The sequence below is a fragment of the Podarcis bocagei genome, assembly GCF_964188305.1.
Source record: "Podarcis bocagei genome assembly, chromosome: 17".
Lineage (NCBI taxonomy): Eukaryota > Metazoa > Chordata > Lepidosauria > Squamata > Lacertidae > Podarcis > Podarcis bocagei.
Window position 1 is genome coordinate 13,629,535 of NC_138143.1, and position 19,381 is coordinate 13,648,915.

General features: G+C 41.8%; 1 protein-coding gene across 6 annotated transcripts in view; it reads left to right on the forward strand.

Moving 5' to 3' along the window:
* The window catches only part of RFX3 (regulatory factor X3), a 113,505-nt gene that overhangs the window by 89,661 nt on the left and 4,463 nt on the right, over nt 1-19,381 (forward strand). For all 6 annotated transcript variants that reach the window (XM_081176369.1, XM_081176372.1, XM_081176371.1 and 3 more), the window contains 7 exons: nt 3,178-3,299; nt 4,910-5,022; nt 5,534-5,649; nt 6,079-6,233; nt 13,322-13,419; nt 15,011-15,160; nt 17,733-17,941. In XM_081176369.1, coding sequence (XP_081032495.1) covers nt 3,178-3,299; nt 4,910-5,022; nt 5,534-5,649; nt 6,079-6,233; nt 13,322-13,419; nt 15,011-15,160; nt 17,733-17,941 — 963 coding nt within the window. The remainder of the gene's footprint in view (nt 1-3,177; nt 3,300-4,909; nt 5,023-5,533; nt 5,650-6,078; nt 6,234-13,321; nt 13,420-15,010; nt 15,161-17,732; nt 17,942-19,381) is intronic.

Consider the following 19,381-nt stretch of genomic DNA (forward strand, 5'->3'; position numbering starts at 1 on the left):
CAAGTGTTCCTTCCTGTAACTGGTTTGTCAGAGGAACTAAGAAACAGAACATGCCTAATGGAACAATTGGGTCTAGAGTGTATCGAAACTCAAGTTTCTAAAAACAAGGAATGCTTAAGACATTAGCACTTTGAGAATTCCAGTAAGAACTTAGCTGCATCTCCCACACGAGTAAATATCCTTCAAAGTTTGCACATTTCCCAATTTTGTGATGCAGCTCTCAGCTCAAAAAACATGCAGAGAAACATTTTAAAATTAATATTTTAAGATAGAATAAGTTTAGAAATGTTGTTGTTATTTATTGAATTTATATACCGCCCTAAACCTGGGGGTATTTCATGAGAAAATACATGCAAGTATGTATTTAAATGCACCTTTTTCCGGGCAGATTTCAATTGCTGACTTACAAACCAACACATGCAAATGTCATCTTGACTGAAAGTAGGCAAATCTATCCATCTCTTTTTTGCAGGTCAGCCCTGTTCAGCAGATTATGCCATGGCAGTTTTATTGGGCAGTAGATATTTTCTTTTGGGATGGTATCTCACTAGCCATTGCTAGAAAGGCAATGCTGTAAAGAGCTGGGCGTTTTTAGTCTCTGTGTTGTGGGGATATCTGATGAAACCCCAGTGCATGGATTGACTTTATATTTGAATCTACTTAAGTGTCACAGAGCAGGGAAGGAAGGAAGGAGGAGAGAAAGGTCTTCATTCTTGTGCAAGTGTTGCATTCAGTGTTGCTGCAGGTAGGAAGAAGAGTCTGAAGATGAAGGGGAAAGGGAGCTTTTCATGAGGAAGTTGAGAAAAACAAGACCAGGATGCCTAGTGACTGAAGGAGCAGAGAAACGTCAGGCCCCAGTTGGAGGTACAAGAAGGAAGCCAAGGCAGAGTGGAGAAACGAGAGATCCCAGAAAGACCAGCAGAACATCCAGAGAGTGGAAGGAATGGGGAGAATGAGATGGGGATGCAAACATTCTTCCATGGGGGTTATGGGGAAATATTGGTGGAACCTGAAAGCTCACGGAGGCCAAGGGCAGATCAGATCGATTTGCAATGGCCACTTCAGGCAGGGCTTTAGTAAGACTGGAATAGCCATTAGGTGGAAGATAAAAGAAGTGAGAGCTGGACCATAAAGAAGGCTGATCGCCGAAGAATTGATGCTTTTGAATTATGGTGCTGGAGGAGACTCTTGAGAGTTCCATGGACTGCAAGAAGAACAAACCTATCCATTCTTGAGGAAATCAGCCCTGAGTGCTCCCTGGAAGGACAGATCGTGAAGCTGAGGCTCCAATACTTTGGCCACCTCATGAGAAGAGAAGACTCCCTGGAAAAGACCCTGATGTTGGGAAAGATGGAGGGCACAAGGAGAAGGGGATGGCAGAGGACGAGATGGTTGGACAGTGTTCTTGAAGCTACCAGTATGAGTTTGACCAAACTGTGGGAGGCAGTGGAAGACAGGAGTGCCTGGCGTGCTCTGGTCCAGGGGGTCACGAAGAGTCGGACACACTAAACAACAACAAAAGAAGTGCATTCTGAAACCAATGATCTGTTTGGGAGAACATTATTTTTTATTTCTTCCTGCACTGCTGGGAGCAGCATCTTCAGTGGAAAGTGCACATGTTCTTTTGTGTCACTGGAGAAAGCAAGCACAACTAATTTAAATTTGGAGCATTTTGACTTTCTTTCTCAGCGACTCTGCAATTAGAGATCACCTTAATGTGCATAGGAGACAAATTCCACATGCTTCTTTCCAGCTGTTTCTTAGAAAATTTACTGGAAAAGGCATTTTAATTTACTACTCCCAACTTTTTAAATTGTTGTAAGTAGTCAAAATGCCTGGAAAATAATCTGAATAATAGTTCTTTCAGATTAGTTATATAGAGATCTCTCATTATTTAAATACTGCACTTCCTGATGTTCAGGTGCTACTTTACTGTAATAATAAATCTGTACATATTGAGAGCTAGCGTTCAGTAATTAACATCTTAATATCTACGACAACTGCAAATGATGACAAACATTCTTTTGTGCCCTACTTGTGAGAAATAGTTCTGAAATGATGATTCATTGCTAATTTAGTTTCTGTCTTCCCACAAAGATTCATATTGAGTCAACATTGTTTTATTGATCACTATGCTTCGCTCTAATGTTTTTCCTCAATGTTGCTAAATTACTAAAATTAGCTGCCTGTTTCATTTGACGACCACCAGTTTTTATCTGTGTGTGCCTTTAATTTGCAAAGTTCAGAACGTTCCTAACATAGAGAAAGATGTGAGGTGGAAGGAGTGGGATGGGCATGCAAATGTACAAGATTCAGCTGACTGTGGTACTGCAAGTCACTTTTATTCCATTATTAAAAACCTTCATTGTGATATATAGCTGTAGCCCTCAGACAGTTTTGTTTTTATTTCATGGTTCCTGTTGCTGAGTTCATGTTCATGGGTTGACTTCCTTATTAGACTAACTACATTAATCAGTAAGTCAGATGATGGAAAGCAGTAAATTGTATAGCACCATCCTTTTAAAATAAACAGCCCAATGATGTTTGTGTTAGAATCAACATGTGCAATTTGGGCGGCTGCCAAAAATCTGGACTCATTCAGTACTATGTTAATTAAGTAATTGTCCATATGTATGTAATATAGTGCAGAGTTAAGTGAATACAAACTGTCATGTCTACACGCACTTTAAGTTATGTGTGTGTTGCTTCTTCCCAGATTTAATTTCCAGGAAATCAAATGCAGTTGCTTAGGTTAAACAGGCTAAGGAAAAGTGGTACAGAAAATGAGTGGGAATTGAGAAAACTGAGATAGTCACCTTTACTTTTACTGCTAACTTTGTGTACTAAAAAAAAAGTGAGCCAGAAATACAAATCATCTATGCTTTTTGGGTTTTGTTTTTACCTAATACATAAACAAGTTCAGCATCCAAGTGTTTGGAGTGTTACTGAAAAAATTATGTAAGGTGCAGTTCTGTGGATTGATCAGAACATCAAAGTACGGCTTTGGATAATCATAATTCTCTCCCCTCCCCCCAGCATAAATTTGAGTTTCCTGATAAATTTTTAACCAACGTCTGCCAGCTATGTCACAAGGTATTGCTAAAATCAACTTTATAGTCTGAGAGATGGAGAAAGAAAAGGACAATTTTGTGATTTGTTGCATGTGCTATATTCTAGGTACAAGCCTATGCAGAAAGTGGATGGAGTCACAGACGGTTTCACAACAAGTGGTCAACAGACAGGCACATCTGTTGAACAAACTGTAATTGCTCAAAGTCAACATCATCAACAGTTTTTGGGTATGTAGAAAGAATATTGTACTAGTGTCCAAAGAAAAATAACTTGTATAGTTGTTAGTTAAGAATCAGAACAAAGTTTCTCTTGAAGCTGATCCAGAGTTAACTAACTGAGGAGTGTAACCATTTGTATGAGTTTAACATTATGCAAACATTAGGTTTCTAACAAGGGTATTGAGCTTAATTAAAGCTGTCATTCATTCTAGAAACAAAGAAATTCATATCCTTACCATGACTTTGCAGCCAAGTCTCATACAAAGAATCGGTGGGATTGTTGTCTTTGCACATACATACTATTTTGACAATATATGGGATGAAATACTTCAGACTTATTTATCTGTACCCTCAGCCCATGTGGCCTGATCACACCTCTGATAGAGAGCATCTTGGAATCCCTTGCTGAGCCAGGCTAGTGTCACAAGTGCTACTACATGGATATAGACTGGGAATATGTTCCAAAAACTACTACCATACATACATGAAGTATACTTATTTAATATTGCTAACATAATTGTCATTGAATTAAGACACAATTGAACTTCACATGTAATAGTGAAACCACCTATAATTAGGTAAAATCCAGCTATAATTTGCTCGTTGTTTTCCCTAAAGACCTTGTATAATATGCAATAATACATAGATATGTCTGGAAATATACCGTCTTTTTTGCTCTATAAGACTCACTTTTTCCCTCCTAAAAAGTAAGGGGAAATGTGTGTGCGTCTTATGGAGCGAATGCAGGCTGTGCAGCTATCCCAGAAGCCAGAACAGCAAGAGGGATTGCTGCTTTCACTGCGCAGCGATTCCTCTTGCTGTTCTGGCTTCTGAGATTCAGAATATATTTTTTCTTGTTTTCCTCCTCCAAAAACTAGGTGCGTCTTGTGGTCTGGTGCGTCTTATAGAGAAAAAAATATGGTAACTACATAGGCAATAGGCACTGTACTAAATTAAAAGAAGCAAATATCAACTGGTATATTAAAATGTGTGTATTCACTGCATTGGATCCATGTGCCTTATGTGAGCAGGCAGGAAAGCACTTACGGAAGGCAGCCATTTTGAATTTTCCCCATGACACTGCCGCCTGCCCTTCCCCTGCCCCCTTCTAGAGGGACCCCCACCCTCCGGAGGGGCTTTTCAGGGGGTTACGGGGGGCAGGAAGTCCCATTGAACCCACAGAGTTCTGCTCATCTATCTCTAAATTCAGGCCTCTTGTCTATTCACAGTTTTAACTAGGTTTTCAGACAGGTAAGTTATGCACCACTCGATCTTAGTATGATTACAGCTGGTTTAAACATTCAAAGAAGTAAGCTTCTCATTCAGTCAGAAATCCTAGAATTTGTGTAAGTATTTCTTAATTCCTATGGATCGAGCACATACAATTTAGCAGATCTGGCTCCCTTCGCTTAAGATTTTTAATTTAGAAGAATAAAATTTTGATTCCTTTTTAATTGCAACCTATTAAACATAAAAACCTTACACCTTCTCAATTTTTAGTCCAACGCTTTGTGACCTTTCTGATATTTATTTCTTTGTATCATTAAATGTTTCCCTAATTAAAGTGGGATTGACACACTCTACAATATTTTTCTTTCATTGTGTTGCCATGGAAACAGATGCATCTCGAGCACTTCCAGAGTTCGGAGAAGTTGAAATCTCTTCTCTGCCAGATGGTACTACTTTTGAGGATATTAAGTCATTGCAGAGTCTCTATCGAGAGCACTGTGAGGTAAGAAAGGAGGATTTGACAATGGCTTCCTCTCATGCAAACCCTAAGGGCTCATGATGGGATGATACACAGGAATGCATCAGATACAGGAGGCTCTCCATTGCCTGCAAAGCAGAATATTGTGAAGAGTATTAACATTATGCTTGCTAAATTTGTGTGTGTTTGGAAAACGTGGTTGCGGGCCAAAATACAGAGCGTTTCTGTAGGCTTGCTTTCACCCACCCGGGACAGTTGAGAGTAGATCAGCAATATGCCGATGCCAAATATGTCCGTCTTTGGTTTGCTGTTGTGTTAAAATTTTGGTTATGAATATTCTATTAACTAAATTCAAAATACACAATCCTGGACAATTGATACGTCCTTTGATACATCCTAAGCATGTTTACTCAGAAAGAAGTCCCGCCGAATTCAATAGATCATGCTCCCTTAAGTATTCAGGATTGCAGACAGACTGCTCAATATTTTTCATGCATTCTGTTAAAGAATACCGGTATCTGTGTTGTATTTTTAGGCAATATTGGATGTTGTAGTGAACCTTCAGTTTAGCCTAATAGAAAAATTGTGGCAGACTTTCTGGCGCTATTCTCCCTCAACAACAACCGATGGCACTACCATTACTGAACCAAGGTTGGTAATCTTTTATTCAAAGTTTGTGAATAGTTTTAGTGCTGTTTTCAAATAAAATAGAAATCTAAAATTTACATACTAAATAGGAATGCTATCTCTGCAGTTCGTTACTAGATTAAATTGCCGTGTTATGATAACTGCAGTTTATATTTGTACGCATACCATTTTATTTTATGGGAAGAGGCCCAGTTATTTTCTCATGAAATAATATCCAATCCAAAGACCATTCTTATCACTGCTGCTCTTTGACTAAAGCTCTGGAGGCCATGTACCAGCCATTATTACAACTCTAAGTGCCTCAGGGCAGTTGGATGCGTTTCAGACATTCCTAATGTTTATTTTTAAAAACTTTGAATTCCATTGTTCTTCTTTTTTATCTTCATGTAAATGCATTTTCATTTATTCATTTGATACATTTGTTCACACCAGCAATCTGAGTGAAATAGAAAGTCGACTTCCGAAAGCAAAGCTGATTACTCTGTGCAAAAATGAGTCAATTCTGAAATGGATGTGTAACTGTGACCATGTGATGTACCAGACTTTGGTGGAGATTCTCATTCCTGACGTCCTTAGACCTATTCCTAGTAAGTTGAATATAGATGACGTCTTGTAAGGATTTCTTTTTCTTCTGGTGAACTTGTGACTTCAGTGCCTCCCAAGGAAACCTGTAGGTGTGACTTTAAAGACTTCAGAAGTAGCGTGGGTGTGCTCACTTTATTTACATGTTATAAAGGTATACCTTAAAATAATAAATACTGCTTAAAATATAACTGTGGTTTTGAAAAAGTAGCTTTCAACATGCTTGTGGTATATATTTATTTGTTTTTGGCTGCCCTGGCAATGCACGCTTTGTCATAACGAAAATCCCCTCATTTTTTTGAGCAATTCCTCTAGTCCGCATGATAACATTAAAGCGTTGAAGGCTTGAGTACGTAGTTCTGTTCAAATGACACGCTAAGCTGTAAGTTAAATGTGATGGGAATAAGCCACAATGAGCTCTGGGCTTGGGTGCCCAATCCTCCTGCTTTGTGGTCATGGGATTCAGAAGCATTTGTTTCTTCTTTAGAGTAATTGCAGCTTTCCCTGTCATCCCAATCTGTTGTCAGTTGAAAATAGCAAACTTCAAACCATTTGTTCTTAAACTGGTATGTTTTAACAAGCCACAGTTTAGAGTTTGGATGACGTGCTAAATGGAGGTTAGTTGAAATTGGAAATAAAGGCTCCCAAACTCCCCCTCAAAGACACACCAGAGAAGCAGGAGAGAGTGCTAGCCCAAGGTCCATTGCCCCTCATTCTCACTATGATCTATGCATGATGTCCAGATACGGTCTGTGTCTATGTCAACTTTTGTTTTACACTGAATTCAGCAAGGTGAAGACCAAGCACATAGTAGCACTTGTGCAGTTGTGTAACATGTCAGGTTAATATGTAATCAGAACTGAAAAGTAGCTTTTCAGTGGCCTGGTTTTACTGACATATAACCTGATTGCACATTTGTCTCTCTGTATGGTTGTATCAGAGTTTGCCCTGGTGCCTGTAGAGAAATACCGTGCTAAACATGTTAGTTGAGCATTTGAATCCACTTGAACATATTACTTACAAAAGATTTACCAGAATTAGTTGGTTGCAAATCTTATTAGTTAACTGTATCATAAGAAATGTGAGACTAACATTTTATTTTCCTCATTCATTTCTCTAGTCATTCAGTCTTTTATTTTAAAAAGCCAGGAGTGTCTCACAGGGTAGACTCACCATCTAATTGTAAATATTACACTTCAGCTAGACAGCCATTATCAAATAGTTATACTTATGAAAATTTCCCTTTTAGACATAGAATTATTCAGATTGTTGCAGTGTAGTTTGTTCTTGTTTGGTATAGAAAGTGATTTACTTTGGGTTCTTGCAAAGCTGATTTCCATTATAAAACATTATATGTGTTCTGGGCACTGTGATAAATACTTAGGAATTTATTTCCCATTAACAATAAAGGTTAACGGTTTCTGCGGGGGAGGAAATCCATATAACTGCACAAGCATTGTGTTCTTTCTGTGAACAATTATTTTGTAGTTCAGTTAGATGCACTCATGCCTCAAAGAGACCAGGAGCGAACAAAACTACTTTCTCTTGAAGGGATTATAAAAGCTACTGAGTTGTTATAGTTGTTACAAAATGTTCAGAAAAAATGAATATCCAATTTTGCAAGAACACGCTACTGCCCTTCACCTGCAAACAAGACAGAAGGAACCTTACTATTTATATCACTTGTGGCGCAAACCTGAGTGTTCTTATAAAACACAGTCTAAATGTCAATAATGCCTTCTACATTTTTCTGAAATTCAGAGAGTTGATATATGCAGATGTGTGACAATTGCTTAGCTTTTGAAACATGCAGTGAAAGCAACAGGCATGAAAGGATTTTGTTTGAAATTTGTGTAGTAGCATGGGTTGTGAAATGGAGACTCTTCTAGGTGACAATTCAACACCCTCAGAACCGTTCTTGAATAAGACAAAGCCAACCAGGTTTAATTCAGATAGCTACCAACAACTCCTCACTGGGGGCGGGGGGGGGGCGTCAATGTTCCTTGGGTATCCTCTCACTACTTATAGGTGGTTTGCCAACCTTCTGCTTGTTTCCTTTGTAAAATACAAAGCCATTTTCAGTAGTAGTCAGAAATGTCAAAGGAGAAAAGAGATTGATCCAAGAAAAGAATTTCTAGGATATTTGAAAGTTGCATTTTAACTACTGATTTGATTTCCTCTTGAATTATGAAATAGTAGTTTGAGTTCCTGTCTTAAAGATCAAAGAATCATAGTTACCTCAATCACTATTGCAGAAAAAGCCCCCCCCCCCCATTTATAAGCAAGATGGATGTGTAATGAAATCAACATTGTCAGGCAAGACTCCATCCTTCAAGGCAAATTTCTTTTTCAAAATATTGGACTGTCATACCTATTTCTTACATCAGAGGGGTCAAATGTAAGGTTGGGAAGCACCGAGAGACCCTTGAAGTGTGCCTTGGACCACATTGGGGATTCCTGCCGCATTATATAAGCCAGTGAACTGTCTTCAAGGGTTGGACATTGGTGCCCTTGTAGGGCAAATGGGCTGGTTTGCAAATGGCAGCAGCCTTTCTTCCTGCCTCTAGTTGAGTGGTAACAGTGCCAACAGGGGGTGTGGCGGGGGGTGCAGTGCCTTGGCATGGAGTGGAGTGGAGCCCTGGCCATTTGCCAGATGTGAAAGTGCATGGAGTAGATGGGGAAAGTCAGGCCAAGTTGCCAAGTGGTGGATGGAGGAGGGCAGTTGGTCGCATGTGGGCAGGGAGCTTAAACGGCAGGGCCTGAAGCCATTTTTCAGATGTTAGTGTCCAATGGAGATGGAATTTATAACCCTTTGGTGCTGAACTCAAGTGCAGTTGACTTCTGTGGAAAGAGTACGAATGTGGCCTTTGGGTATTTCCCAGGTGGAGAGTTTGGTTCTACAGTCTATTTGAGTTTCACACTGTTGCATTTGGTCCTTTCAGGAAACTGAAGTCTTGTTAACTGAACCAAAGCTGCCATGATGGAGCATGTTTTTTTAAAATAATATGTTGTTTTCATTGTCGCTCTACTTCTAAACCATCTCAAAGCAAAGTGATGGCTATTAAATGTTTTAAGTAAATGAGTTTCTGATAGAAAATACTAGATTAGATTCAAAGGTACAGCATAGAAAAATGGAGAATTGTTCAGCATTGAGAGCAGAAGATAGTGTGGTCCAAAAATCACTGCCTTTTGACCCAATACTGGTTTCACCCTCAATATGGTTGCCTCATTTGATTCACAATAAATTTGCATATGTAACTGAACCTTGCAAATGCGACAAAATATTGTCGAAAGCCATCACAAACATCTAGTCATGTTCCTAGGTCCCAAATACTGCTCTTTGAACACCAGAGAAGTAACTTTATTTGCTGCCCCGTTAACGTTTTTGAACTTTTTGTTGGTTCTAGCCTTAAGTCCTATTTCTGCATTCCAAAGAAAGCTTGAGAGCTTAAGCTAGAGGGAGGGCAGAGGCACATTGGGAAAGGGAGCTTGCAAGCATGTCCAGCTGAAGGTGCTTCAAAGCCCTGCTCAGACTCCCCCCCCCCAACGAGAGATGGCTGCTGCCAAAGGAGGCCTCCCTCTGTAGTTCTGTAGATCTTCCTCTCCTACATTTCTGACCAATTGTCCGTTACCATTACAGGAAAATCTGTCAGTGTTCCCTGGCTATATTTTTTGAAGAATGCATGGCTAAAAACATTAGGGTATTAGAATGATTAAAAACAACAACAACCCTGAACCCCTCTAAATACCGGTAAATCGAAACCCAAATCCTGCAAGAGAGGTGGTTGGACTGTTAGACAACAATGGTGTGCAAGGAGGATAGTGAAATTGCACAGAAATGAAGTCAACTCTTTTGGAGAAGAGATTGGCCCGATAAACATGTCTGAGCAGATTTTGGAAGAGCACCAGGGCACTAGTTTTCTCATGCAAAGGGGAGGGGGGCACACAGCCAAGTCCTGCCCCCCAGCACCCTCCTGTTCCTGCATTGAGAGCCTGCCATAAGTTAGAAGGCAAAGGTTAGCAGCAACAAATCTCCTCTTCTAGAGTCTCCCTGTGCAGTTTTTGACCCTGATTGTGCAGGGTTCTGTAGTCACTCCAGATAAACACTGTGTCCTGCAGTGTATCTTTCTTTCTAATACTTAGCTTCATAAATGCTTAAAAGAAAACAGACCATTTTTCATATAGTTGTTACCGAAATAAACTTTTATTGTAAAGATTTGGTACAAATCTAGAGGAATTATGAAATTCAAATTGGAACCCCTTCTGAAATCTTCAGAAACCTGGAAATTCAGTTTGTGCTTTTCGTATAGTTTATTTCTGGTAGTTGGGGGGGGGGGACTTCTTTGTGAGTGCTAAAATCTTGATACAAATATTTTCTTGCTTTTTTGGTATCATATGTTAGTACCACTATGCAGGTACAATTTGAAATCACGTTAGAGATATTTTGTTCAGTACTCTCATATGTGTGGGGCTTAAATAATCCTCAACTAACTAACATTACCTGTGTGTTTGCTTATCTTTCTTTTGCATAGACAAACACACATCTAAAAACTAATTATTTCCCCTGCAGCGATTGAGGATAGTCACGTCTGCAGATTGTAATTTTGGTTGATTTATTTAAATATTTATACCCCGCTTTTCATCCCCAACACACACACTCCAGTTGAAATCAATTTAAAACATTAGAAAAGAACTGAAGAGCAATGGAAGCATGATTCCCTTATATAAGTCTGATATCTCTGTAGAAAGAAATGTGCTGTTTGTTTTAACAGACTGATTATTTCATAGGTAGGTGTTATGGAGCTGTTCAAGCCTCATTTGTAATTGAACTTCAATATGATTCATGCTATTTTAAAAGAGCACAGAGCTTTTTATGGATAACTACTATGACCGGTTTTAGTACTAGTAATTAATATTTAGCTAGTGTTTCACATTTATTTGGCACCGTGCGCTGAGGTGTGCAATTGACAGGATGCTGCCCTTGGTCATCTACATGAGCCAGAATCTAGAGAACCTCACGCATCTTCAGAGGTGCTGTGTGTGCCTGCTCTTTCGCTCAAATGGCTCTTGTGACTTATGGCGTGTTTATGAGAGCCCCCTCCCCACAGCCTTGGAGGGGGGCATGTGAGAAGAAGGATGGAGAAGCTTGCCCTTTCCATTTTAGTCCTAGAAAGTTGCACAAGTCAGACATGCAACAAAATAGTGTTCCTGCTCTCTGTGCTAGTTAGTGAGCCATGTTGTCCTACAAGAGACCCCTCCCACCTCAGATTCATTTTTTTCACCCTAACAGTCACCATTCAATGGCCCATTTTCATTCAGCTTTTTGCTGCGGGGAGAGAGCTTGGTGTTTTTTCTCAAGCTTTCTTTTTGTGCTTCTACATACACCTGCAGCAGACTGATCCGTCCGCGTTATGCGTGGATGGTGTCATTTGAGCGCATCAGCAATGGCTCTTATACAGGAAAGTTTGGAAAAGGGGGAATGATCTGCTTACCTTATTCTTTTGACATTGCTTCTTTCAGATGTTAAAACAGTAGTTTTACTAACTCCCATATCAATGAAAGCAAATAAGATACAGGGAAAGTCAAATTTTAATTACAAATTTCCTATCTCTTTATCCCAGTGCTAGATGTCTCAGCATATATCCTTGCTCCACCACTATTCTTAAGCCAGAAACCTACTGAAAATTTTATAAACTTTCCCATCTCTTTAATTAAGACAGTGTACATGCTTAATTAGGGCATGACAAACAGCAAGGCAGATTCTAATGCCATTCTATGATGGGAGTTGACTCCCATTTCTATCAGTTGGGTGCATGGTTATAATTTTATAGGCAAACTGCATGCTTTATGCTGTTGACTAGATCTAGTTTATAAATGTGTCGTTAGTTAAAAGTGTCTGAATTGAAATCATGAAATATGTCCCCTTGTAGGCACATAAAGAGGCTCCCTAAATTGTGGTGAGGCAGAAAGTGTGTGTGTTTGTGTGTGTTTGTGTGTGTGTGTGTGTGTGTGTGTTCCATAGATATTTAAAGAGTCACTGAATAGGTAGGGTTAGTTTGTGTGTGCTCACTTTAAAAACAGAGTTTTTAAATGTGTTTTAAAGCATCAATAAACTCTAAGAAAAGCAGAGACTTTCAGTGAGGTTGACTGACATTCAAGCGACACCCAAAAATCTAACAACTGCCTGAGAATGTTAGGAGCGCTTGGTTTAAAAGAGTCACAATAAAAATTCAAATTAGAATGCATAACACAGATCTGTATTGAAACAATCAGTAGAAATACTACATAAAAATCAGTTTGCATAATTGTGTCAGTACCAGTCTAAAAGGTTGTACTTTCAATATTTCAGAGAAGAGTCACTGGCCTGGATCACATGTAACACTCAGCCATGATTTAGCACTGTGTGGATGAGCCAAACTCACACATTGTCCTCCTCTCAGCAGCAGGATGACTTCTGCCAAGTTGAGTCCTTTCAAAGAATCTCAGTTTAGATTTACGTACAAACTGCGGATCCTAGTTTATGATAAAACAATGCTTAGTTTCTAAACGGGACAACTTCAAATCACAAGTTACTGTTAGGTGCAAACCCAGCATTGCCATGTTGCACTGTAACTGCACAGCAGCAGCAAGATCTAGGCCTTTATCTGACGATGTACTTACAGTCTAGAGTGGATCTTGCAATGCTTGTTCTCTCCTACCTGCTGTGCAGTTAGGCAGTGATCTGTTGCTTCCCCTTCTTTAGGTCTAGTCTTTAGTGCAAGAGTAAACCTGTGAGAGTAAGCTGTACTGGTGCTGACTCCCATGACGGAGTGTTCCTCCCCCAAAATGGTGCTTTCTTCCCATCTGAAGTGGCACAGTCAAGATAGAGGTTTACTGCCTCGGTGAGAACTGGAACCACAAACATTAGATAGTCATTGTTCGATGGCTGTAGTACTACCTTTAATTCTATGTGGGATTTATACTAATTGTTCCTATCATGGTTATCATTTGCTCCCTCGCTGTTCTCTGTAGTTGTAATAGTCAAGGACATTGATCTTTAAATACCTACATGCCTTGACTTTTTTTCATTTGTTTTGTATTCTTTTATGCATAGGTGCCTTGACCCAAGCCATTCGCAATTTTGCAAAAAGCCTTGAAGGTTGGCTTTCCAATGCCATGAACAATATTCCACAGAGAATGATTCAAACCAAGGTAAATGCCTTCTAAACAATTTGGAACAAAAATGACATTGCAAAGACACGAATAAAACATAATTGTTAAGAGTCAATGCCAGAAGCATCTCTTTAAAGAAGACTATGCAAAATTTAGCCTTCATTTAATTGCATTATTATTAGTAGTAGTATTAGTATTAGTGTCCCCCCCCCCCTTACCTGTGATCAACTTTCACATGACCACATATATGCATGGTGCCAGGAAATAAATAAATAATTTGATTCAAACCTGTCAGTGGCAGCAGAGAGCTGGAGAGTCCTTTTGGCTCGCAAGGAGACCCTTCCTGGAGCCTGAAGAGGATGTCAGGAAGGGTGGAGGAAGAGACCGGAGGCTCAGCGGGGTTTTGTTTTGGCTGCTCAGCCTCCCTGCCTAACAGCTGGTGTGCAGAAGAGCCCAGCAGCTGTCACCCCTGCTTTCCCTCTTGTCCTTCAGCCTCCTGCTGGCCCCAGAGCTTCAGCTCTCATTGTGGATGTTTCTAGATACAGTATTTTTGGTATGGATTGAAGAGAGAGCGACAGAGAGGGTGTTTAAAGGGTGTTTGGAGGGTGCTTCCCACTTTACGCATTTCACTTATACGCATGGGTGCCCAGAACATAACCTCCATGTGGGGGGGGGGCACCTGTATATATTGGTTTATACCCTGCCTTCATTATTACTGACAACATACATAGTTTTCTACAGATGTAAAAAACTAGGCGCTTTAAATGACATGGTGTTGAACACTTTATTTGCTTGTGTACTTCTTCATTGTATGCTGAAGGTCCAAGAGAGGGTCTTATGTACTTGTCAGAGAATGGGAGACGATTATATGAATTCTAGTAGAACTATCTCTTCCAGGTCTCTCCAGTTTCCATCTTCTGTGCAGAACTCTTGCCTTGCCTTTACCTGCTTCTCTGCCTTATCCCCATGAGCAGGGCAGGAAAAACCTTTTGCAATGTGTGGCTGTATTATTCTTGCACTGCTGTATCCCACAAGCAGGACCTGCCACATTCTCATTATCTTACTTTCTAAGAAAAGGTTGATAGGCAGGAGTGAACATGGTCTATCTCAGTGAAGATAAGTGAAAATGAAGATGAGTGAAAATAATAACAACAATAATAATAATAATAATAATAATAATAATTTATTATTTATACCCTGCCCATCTGGCTGAGTTTTCCCAGCCACTCTGGGCGGCTCCCAATCAAGTGTTAAAAACAGTACAGCGTTAAATATTAAAAACTTCCCTGAACAGGGCTGCCTTCAGATGTCTTTTAAAGATAGGATAGCTGCTTATTTCCTTCAGGGAGGGTGTTCCACAGGGTGGGCGCCACTACCGAGAAGGCCCTCTGTCTGGTTCCCTGTAACCTCACTTCTCGCAATGAGGGAACCGCCAGAAGGCCCTCGGCGCTGGATCTCAGTATTTGGGCAGAATGATGGGGGTGGAGACGCTCCTTCAGGTATACTGGACCGAGGCTGTTTAGGGCTTTAAAGGTCAGCACCAACACCTTGAATTGTGCTCAGAAATGTCCTGGTCTGTCTCATCTCTGTGCGTTTGTGTGCGTGAGGCTCTAGTCTTCCTTCTCCTTAGGTTGCCGCTGTAAGTGCCTTTGCTCAGACTCTGCGAAGATACACATCTCTGAATCATCTGGCTCAGGCAGCACGGGCTGTACTGCAGAACACGTCTCAAATCAACCAGATGCTCAATGACCTCAACCGTGTAGATTTTGCCAATGTCCAGGTAGGCAGAAAGTTTGCAGGAAGCATATATGACTGCTCTTGTTTCCCCTCCTCTTGTGTCTGAGTTTGCAGTGCCAGTTTCATCTACAAAAATGGCTACAAAAATGTTTCATTTCTATAGAAAAGGTATACATAACTGAAACATCTCAGCTTCTAGCTCAGCCTCCTTGCAAAGAAATAATTGTGAAACATTTCTTCAGCTTGGAATCTTTCAGGTGTTCCAATCTCGTACTTTTAGAAAACATATGGATTGTTGACAAAGTACTGGGGTGTCTCCCAGTATCAGTATCCGTGCATCGGTGGTCTGTAGACAAGGATCCTCTAAGCCAAGGTCATAAGAAAATATTTAGTAGAGCATTTGAAATGATAAGTTACTTAAAATAACCCATACACATGAGATGAGAATCAAGAACAAAAATTAAATGCCCATTTCCACCCCTTCTCTCTCCAGCTGTATCACCCCCAAATCTATCCCTTTCTCGCTGGATCTTACATTAGACCTGCCACCACACAGTGATCAGACTTGAGACTTGTGGGGTCATTTTTTTAGTCCTGAGATCAACCAACCAGAGCCCAGTGCAAATGACAAAAAAATAAAATTAAAGAATGTTAAGCCAAAGAATTGGCTTTGATTGAGACTTACAGTCCTTCCACACACGAAACAATGCCTGGTTACTCCAGGCTTTCTTCATTTCAACAGTTTAGGTTTGGGTGAGGGGAAAGTCATTGCCCCCTGCTGTTAGTAAAAAAATGGGAATAAGACATCCAAGGTGATATACTGGAAATCTCTCTGAGATTTTCCTGTAGATCAGAGCTGCCATAAGCCCACCACTTGCAGCTAAGGATGGCAAAGATTCGCATTTGCCTGCGGTCCTTCTGAAGCACTTGATATCAAATGTTAACTAAGATGTGCAGCCTTTTTCACCAGTGAGAATGACAAGCTAGAACCACATTGGAATTGCAGTACAAATTACTCATAAGATTTGGCAAACTTGTCACAAATTGATCCACCAAAAGCCAATTTAGTTCTTAAAGTTCTCACTTGAGATCAAATGAGGACAAGTTCAATATCAGGCTTAGGCCTGTGGACAACAACCTTCCTGAACATTAACATAAAAATAAGTTAGAAAGTCCATTCAGAAAGGAAGAGCACAAGCCCTGCAAGCAAGGGAGTGTGCCTGTGTTGGTGGAGGGAGATCTAAAGTACGACATTGCTTTTGTCTAGTGTCACTTGTCTTCCTTGCTGGTAGTTTTAGGAGGCAAAAAGACAGTTATAGGACTGTGCTGTCTGTTTTGTCCAGGAAGAAGCTGGAGATCATGTAGCTTTATATTTTTTGTATCTACCGTATTTTTCGCTCTATAGGCCGCAATTTTTCCCCTCCAAAAATTAAGGGGAAATGTGTGTGCGTCCTATGGAGCGAATGCAGGCTCCTTGGCTTCAGCGATAGCAACGCGAAGCCTCCAAAGCGCAGAGGGGGCGCTCCCTCTGTGCTCTGGAGGCTACGCATTGCTTTCGCTGAAGCCTGGAGAGCGAGAGAGGTCGGTGCACACCGACCCCTCTCGCTCTCCAGGCTTTAGGGATAGCTGCCTGAAGCCTTTGGAGTGCAGCGGGACCTCGCGCTGCGCTCCAAAGGCTTCAGGTGGCTATCCTGGCTTCAGCAGAGAGGGAGAGCTGTGCAGTGCCCCTTCAGCAAAGCGGGAGGAGAAATGGAAGGGGCTCCGTTTCTCCTACCGCTTCGCTGAAGGGGCGCTGAGCAGAGAGGGGGAGATTTTTTTTTTCTTGTTCTCCCCCTCTGAAACAAGGTGCGTCCTATGGTCGAGTGCATCCTATAGAACGAAAAATACGGTATTTCTTGACTTCAAAAATGCTACCCTATAGTAAGAGTTGGAATAAAAAAGCAGACCTTGGACGAAAAAGGGTGCAAAATGTCACTTCTTAAAATGCAGCCCTTACTTCACTTGCAAGCTCAATGTTGGGTGTCCTTCCTTTGATGCCATCCCTTCCTCCTCCTTGCTTTCTCACACCCAACTTGAAGCATCATCAGCATTATGAGGGTTGAGGTGCAGGTGAGCAGCTCCTTGGCCTCTGCCTCACTTCCTCCCCTGGCTGCTGCAGCACAGCTGCAGCCGCCAACCTGGCCTTGTCAACTGCACAGCCACCCTTGGTCCCCATCCTTTTTAGCTTCACGGCAGTGATGTTGTTGCTGCTGTTGCTATTAATCACCTCTGCCTCCTCGCCTGCTTGTGAGGTTGTGTGGTTTGCTGTTTGCAGACACAGCCAGAGCTCTGTCTATGTGCTTGAAGCTGGGAATGGAGAGCAAGTGTGGTGGCAGCAGTCGCAGCAGCAGCGCTCTCTTCCGGGCTCCCTTTGTTCTGGTGCAGCACAAGCTGAGAACGTTCCCTGAGAGATGAACAGCCCTGACAAATCAGCAGCTCTGAGCCTGCTGCCAACCCTGCAGATTAAAAAACCAAACCTGCTGTCCCTTGATGTGCTCATGGGCTTCTTTTCTTCTCTGCCGTCTCTTAAGTTCCCATAACTGGATTCTTCTTGTGCCTTTTTTGTACTGGGACAGGAGCAGGCTTCCTGGGTGTGCCAGTGTGATGACAACATGGTGCAGAGGTTGGAAACAGATTTCAAGATGACTCTTCAGCAGCAGAGCACTCTGGAGCAGTGGGCGGCCTGGCTTGACAACGTCATGATGCAAGCACTGAAACCGTACGAAGGAAGGCCGAGTTTTCCTAAAGCAGCACGGCAATTTCTCTTAAAGTGGTCTTTCTACAGGTCAGTGCCTTAGCAGACTCTGAACAATTGGTGCTCTGTCACAAGCACACAGTCTTTTATCTTACTAACAACACAAGTGAACTTTGTGGCATTTACCATATATGCCGCCACCACCTAAAAAATAATGTTTGAGAGCGCTTATACCTAAAAGTTTTTTTTCAGAAGTGGAGGAGAGTAACAAGAGTGAAACATGAGCAAGTGCAGTTACATATACTTAGGTTTTGTTGTGTTTGGGAATTACAACTTTGAAGTATTATTAACTATTATACCTTCCTTCCTTGGAGCTATCTGATGTCTTTGTGGGTCCCCAAAATGAGTCAATCATTGCTGAGATAATTATTAACCTCATACTTAAGATCAGAACTCAATTTTTGATATAGGTAATGTGATCCTTGTGGTTAATGAATAGGTATTGTCAATCTAGTTCTACCGTTTGTGGCAGCCACTGTAGGGTTCTGCGGGGTGATTTTTCCAGGCTGGGCCTTTCTGTTGACTACGCTGGCTGTAGGTTGCTTCTGTTAAAAAGGCTGTATATATTAGGTATGGGACTCTATTCAGAGTTGTAATACATGGTGCTTCTAAGCGCAGCACTGAGTAGCCAAAGCCATGGCTATATATTTGCTGCATCATTTCACCCATATGCCTACGATAAGTGATATTGACCCACACAATGGAAGGGATGCTGCAGGAAAATTCCGGCTTTGTACACAAGCAGTAGAAGACCTCTATCATTATGTACTACCGTATTTTTCGCACCATAGGACACACCGGACAATAGGACGCACCTTGTTTTAGAGGGGGGAGAACAAGAAAAAAATTATCCCCCTCTCTGCCCAGCGCCCCTTCAGTGAAGTGGCAGGAGGCGCTGCGCAGAGAGGGAGAGAATTTCCCCTCTCTTGTTTTCCCGCTCTAAAACAAGGTGCCGTTTGGGGTGCGTTCAGGCGGCTACCTTGGAAGCCTGGAGAGCGAGAGGGGTCGGTGTGCACCGACCTCTCTCGCTCTCCAGGCTTCAGGTTCCTTTCAACCTGCTCTTTGGGGCTGGCGGGGGGAAGCCCACCACCAGCCCCAAAGAGCAGGTCAGGGAGCAGCGGAAAGGCGCAGCGGAGAGGCTGCTGCCATAGTCGCGCGTCACCTCTCCAGCTGGGAGAGGGTCGCGGGGGGCTTCTTTAGCCCCGCACACGCTCTCCCAGCTGGAGAGGTGACGTGCGGCTATAGAGGCTCCTGCCATAGCTGCGCGTCACCTCTCCAGCCGGGATAGGGTTGCAGGGGGCTTCTTTTGCACCGCGCGCACTCTCCCGGCTGGAGAGGTGACGTGCGGCTATAGAGGCTCCTGCCATAGCTGCGCGTCACCTCTCCAGCCGGGATAGGGTTGCAGGGGGCTTCTTTTGCACCGCGCGCACTCTCCCGGCTGGAGAAGTGACGCGCGGCTATAGAGGCCCC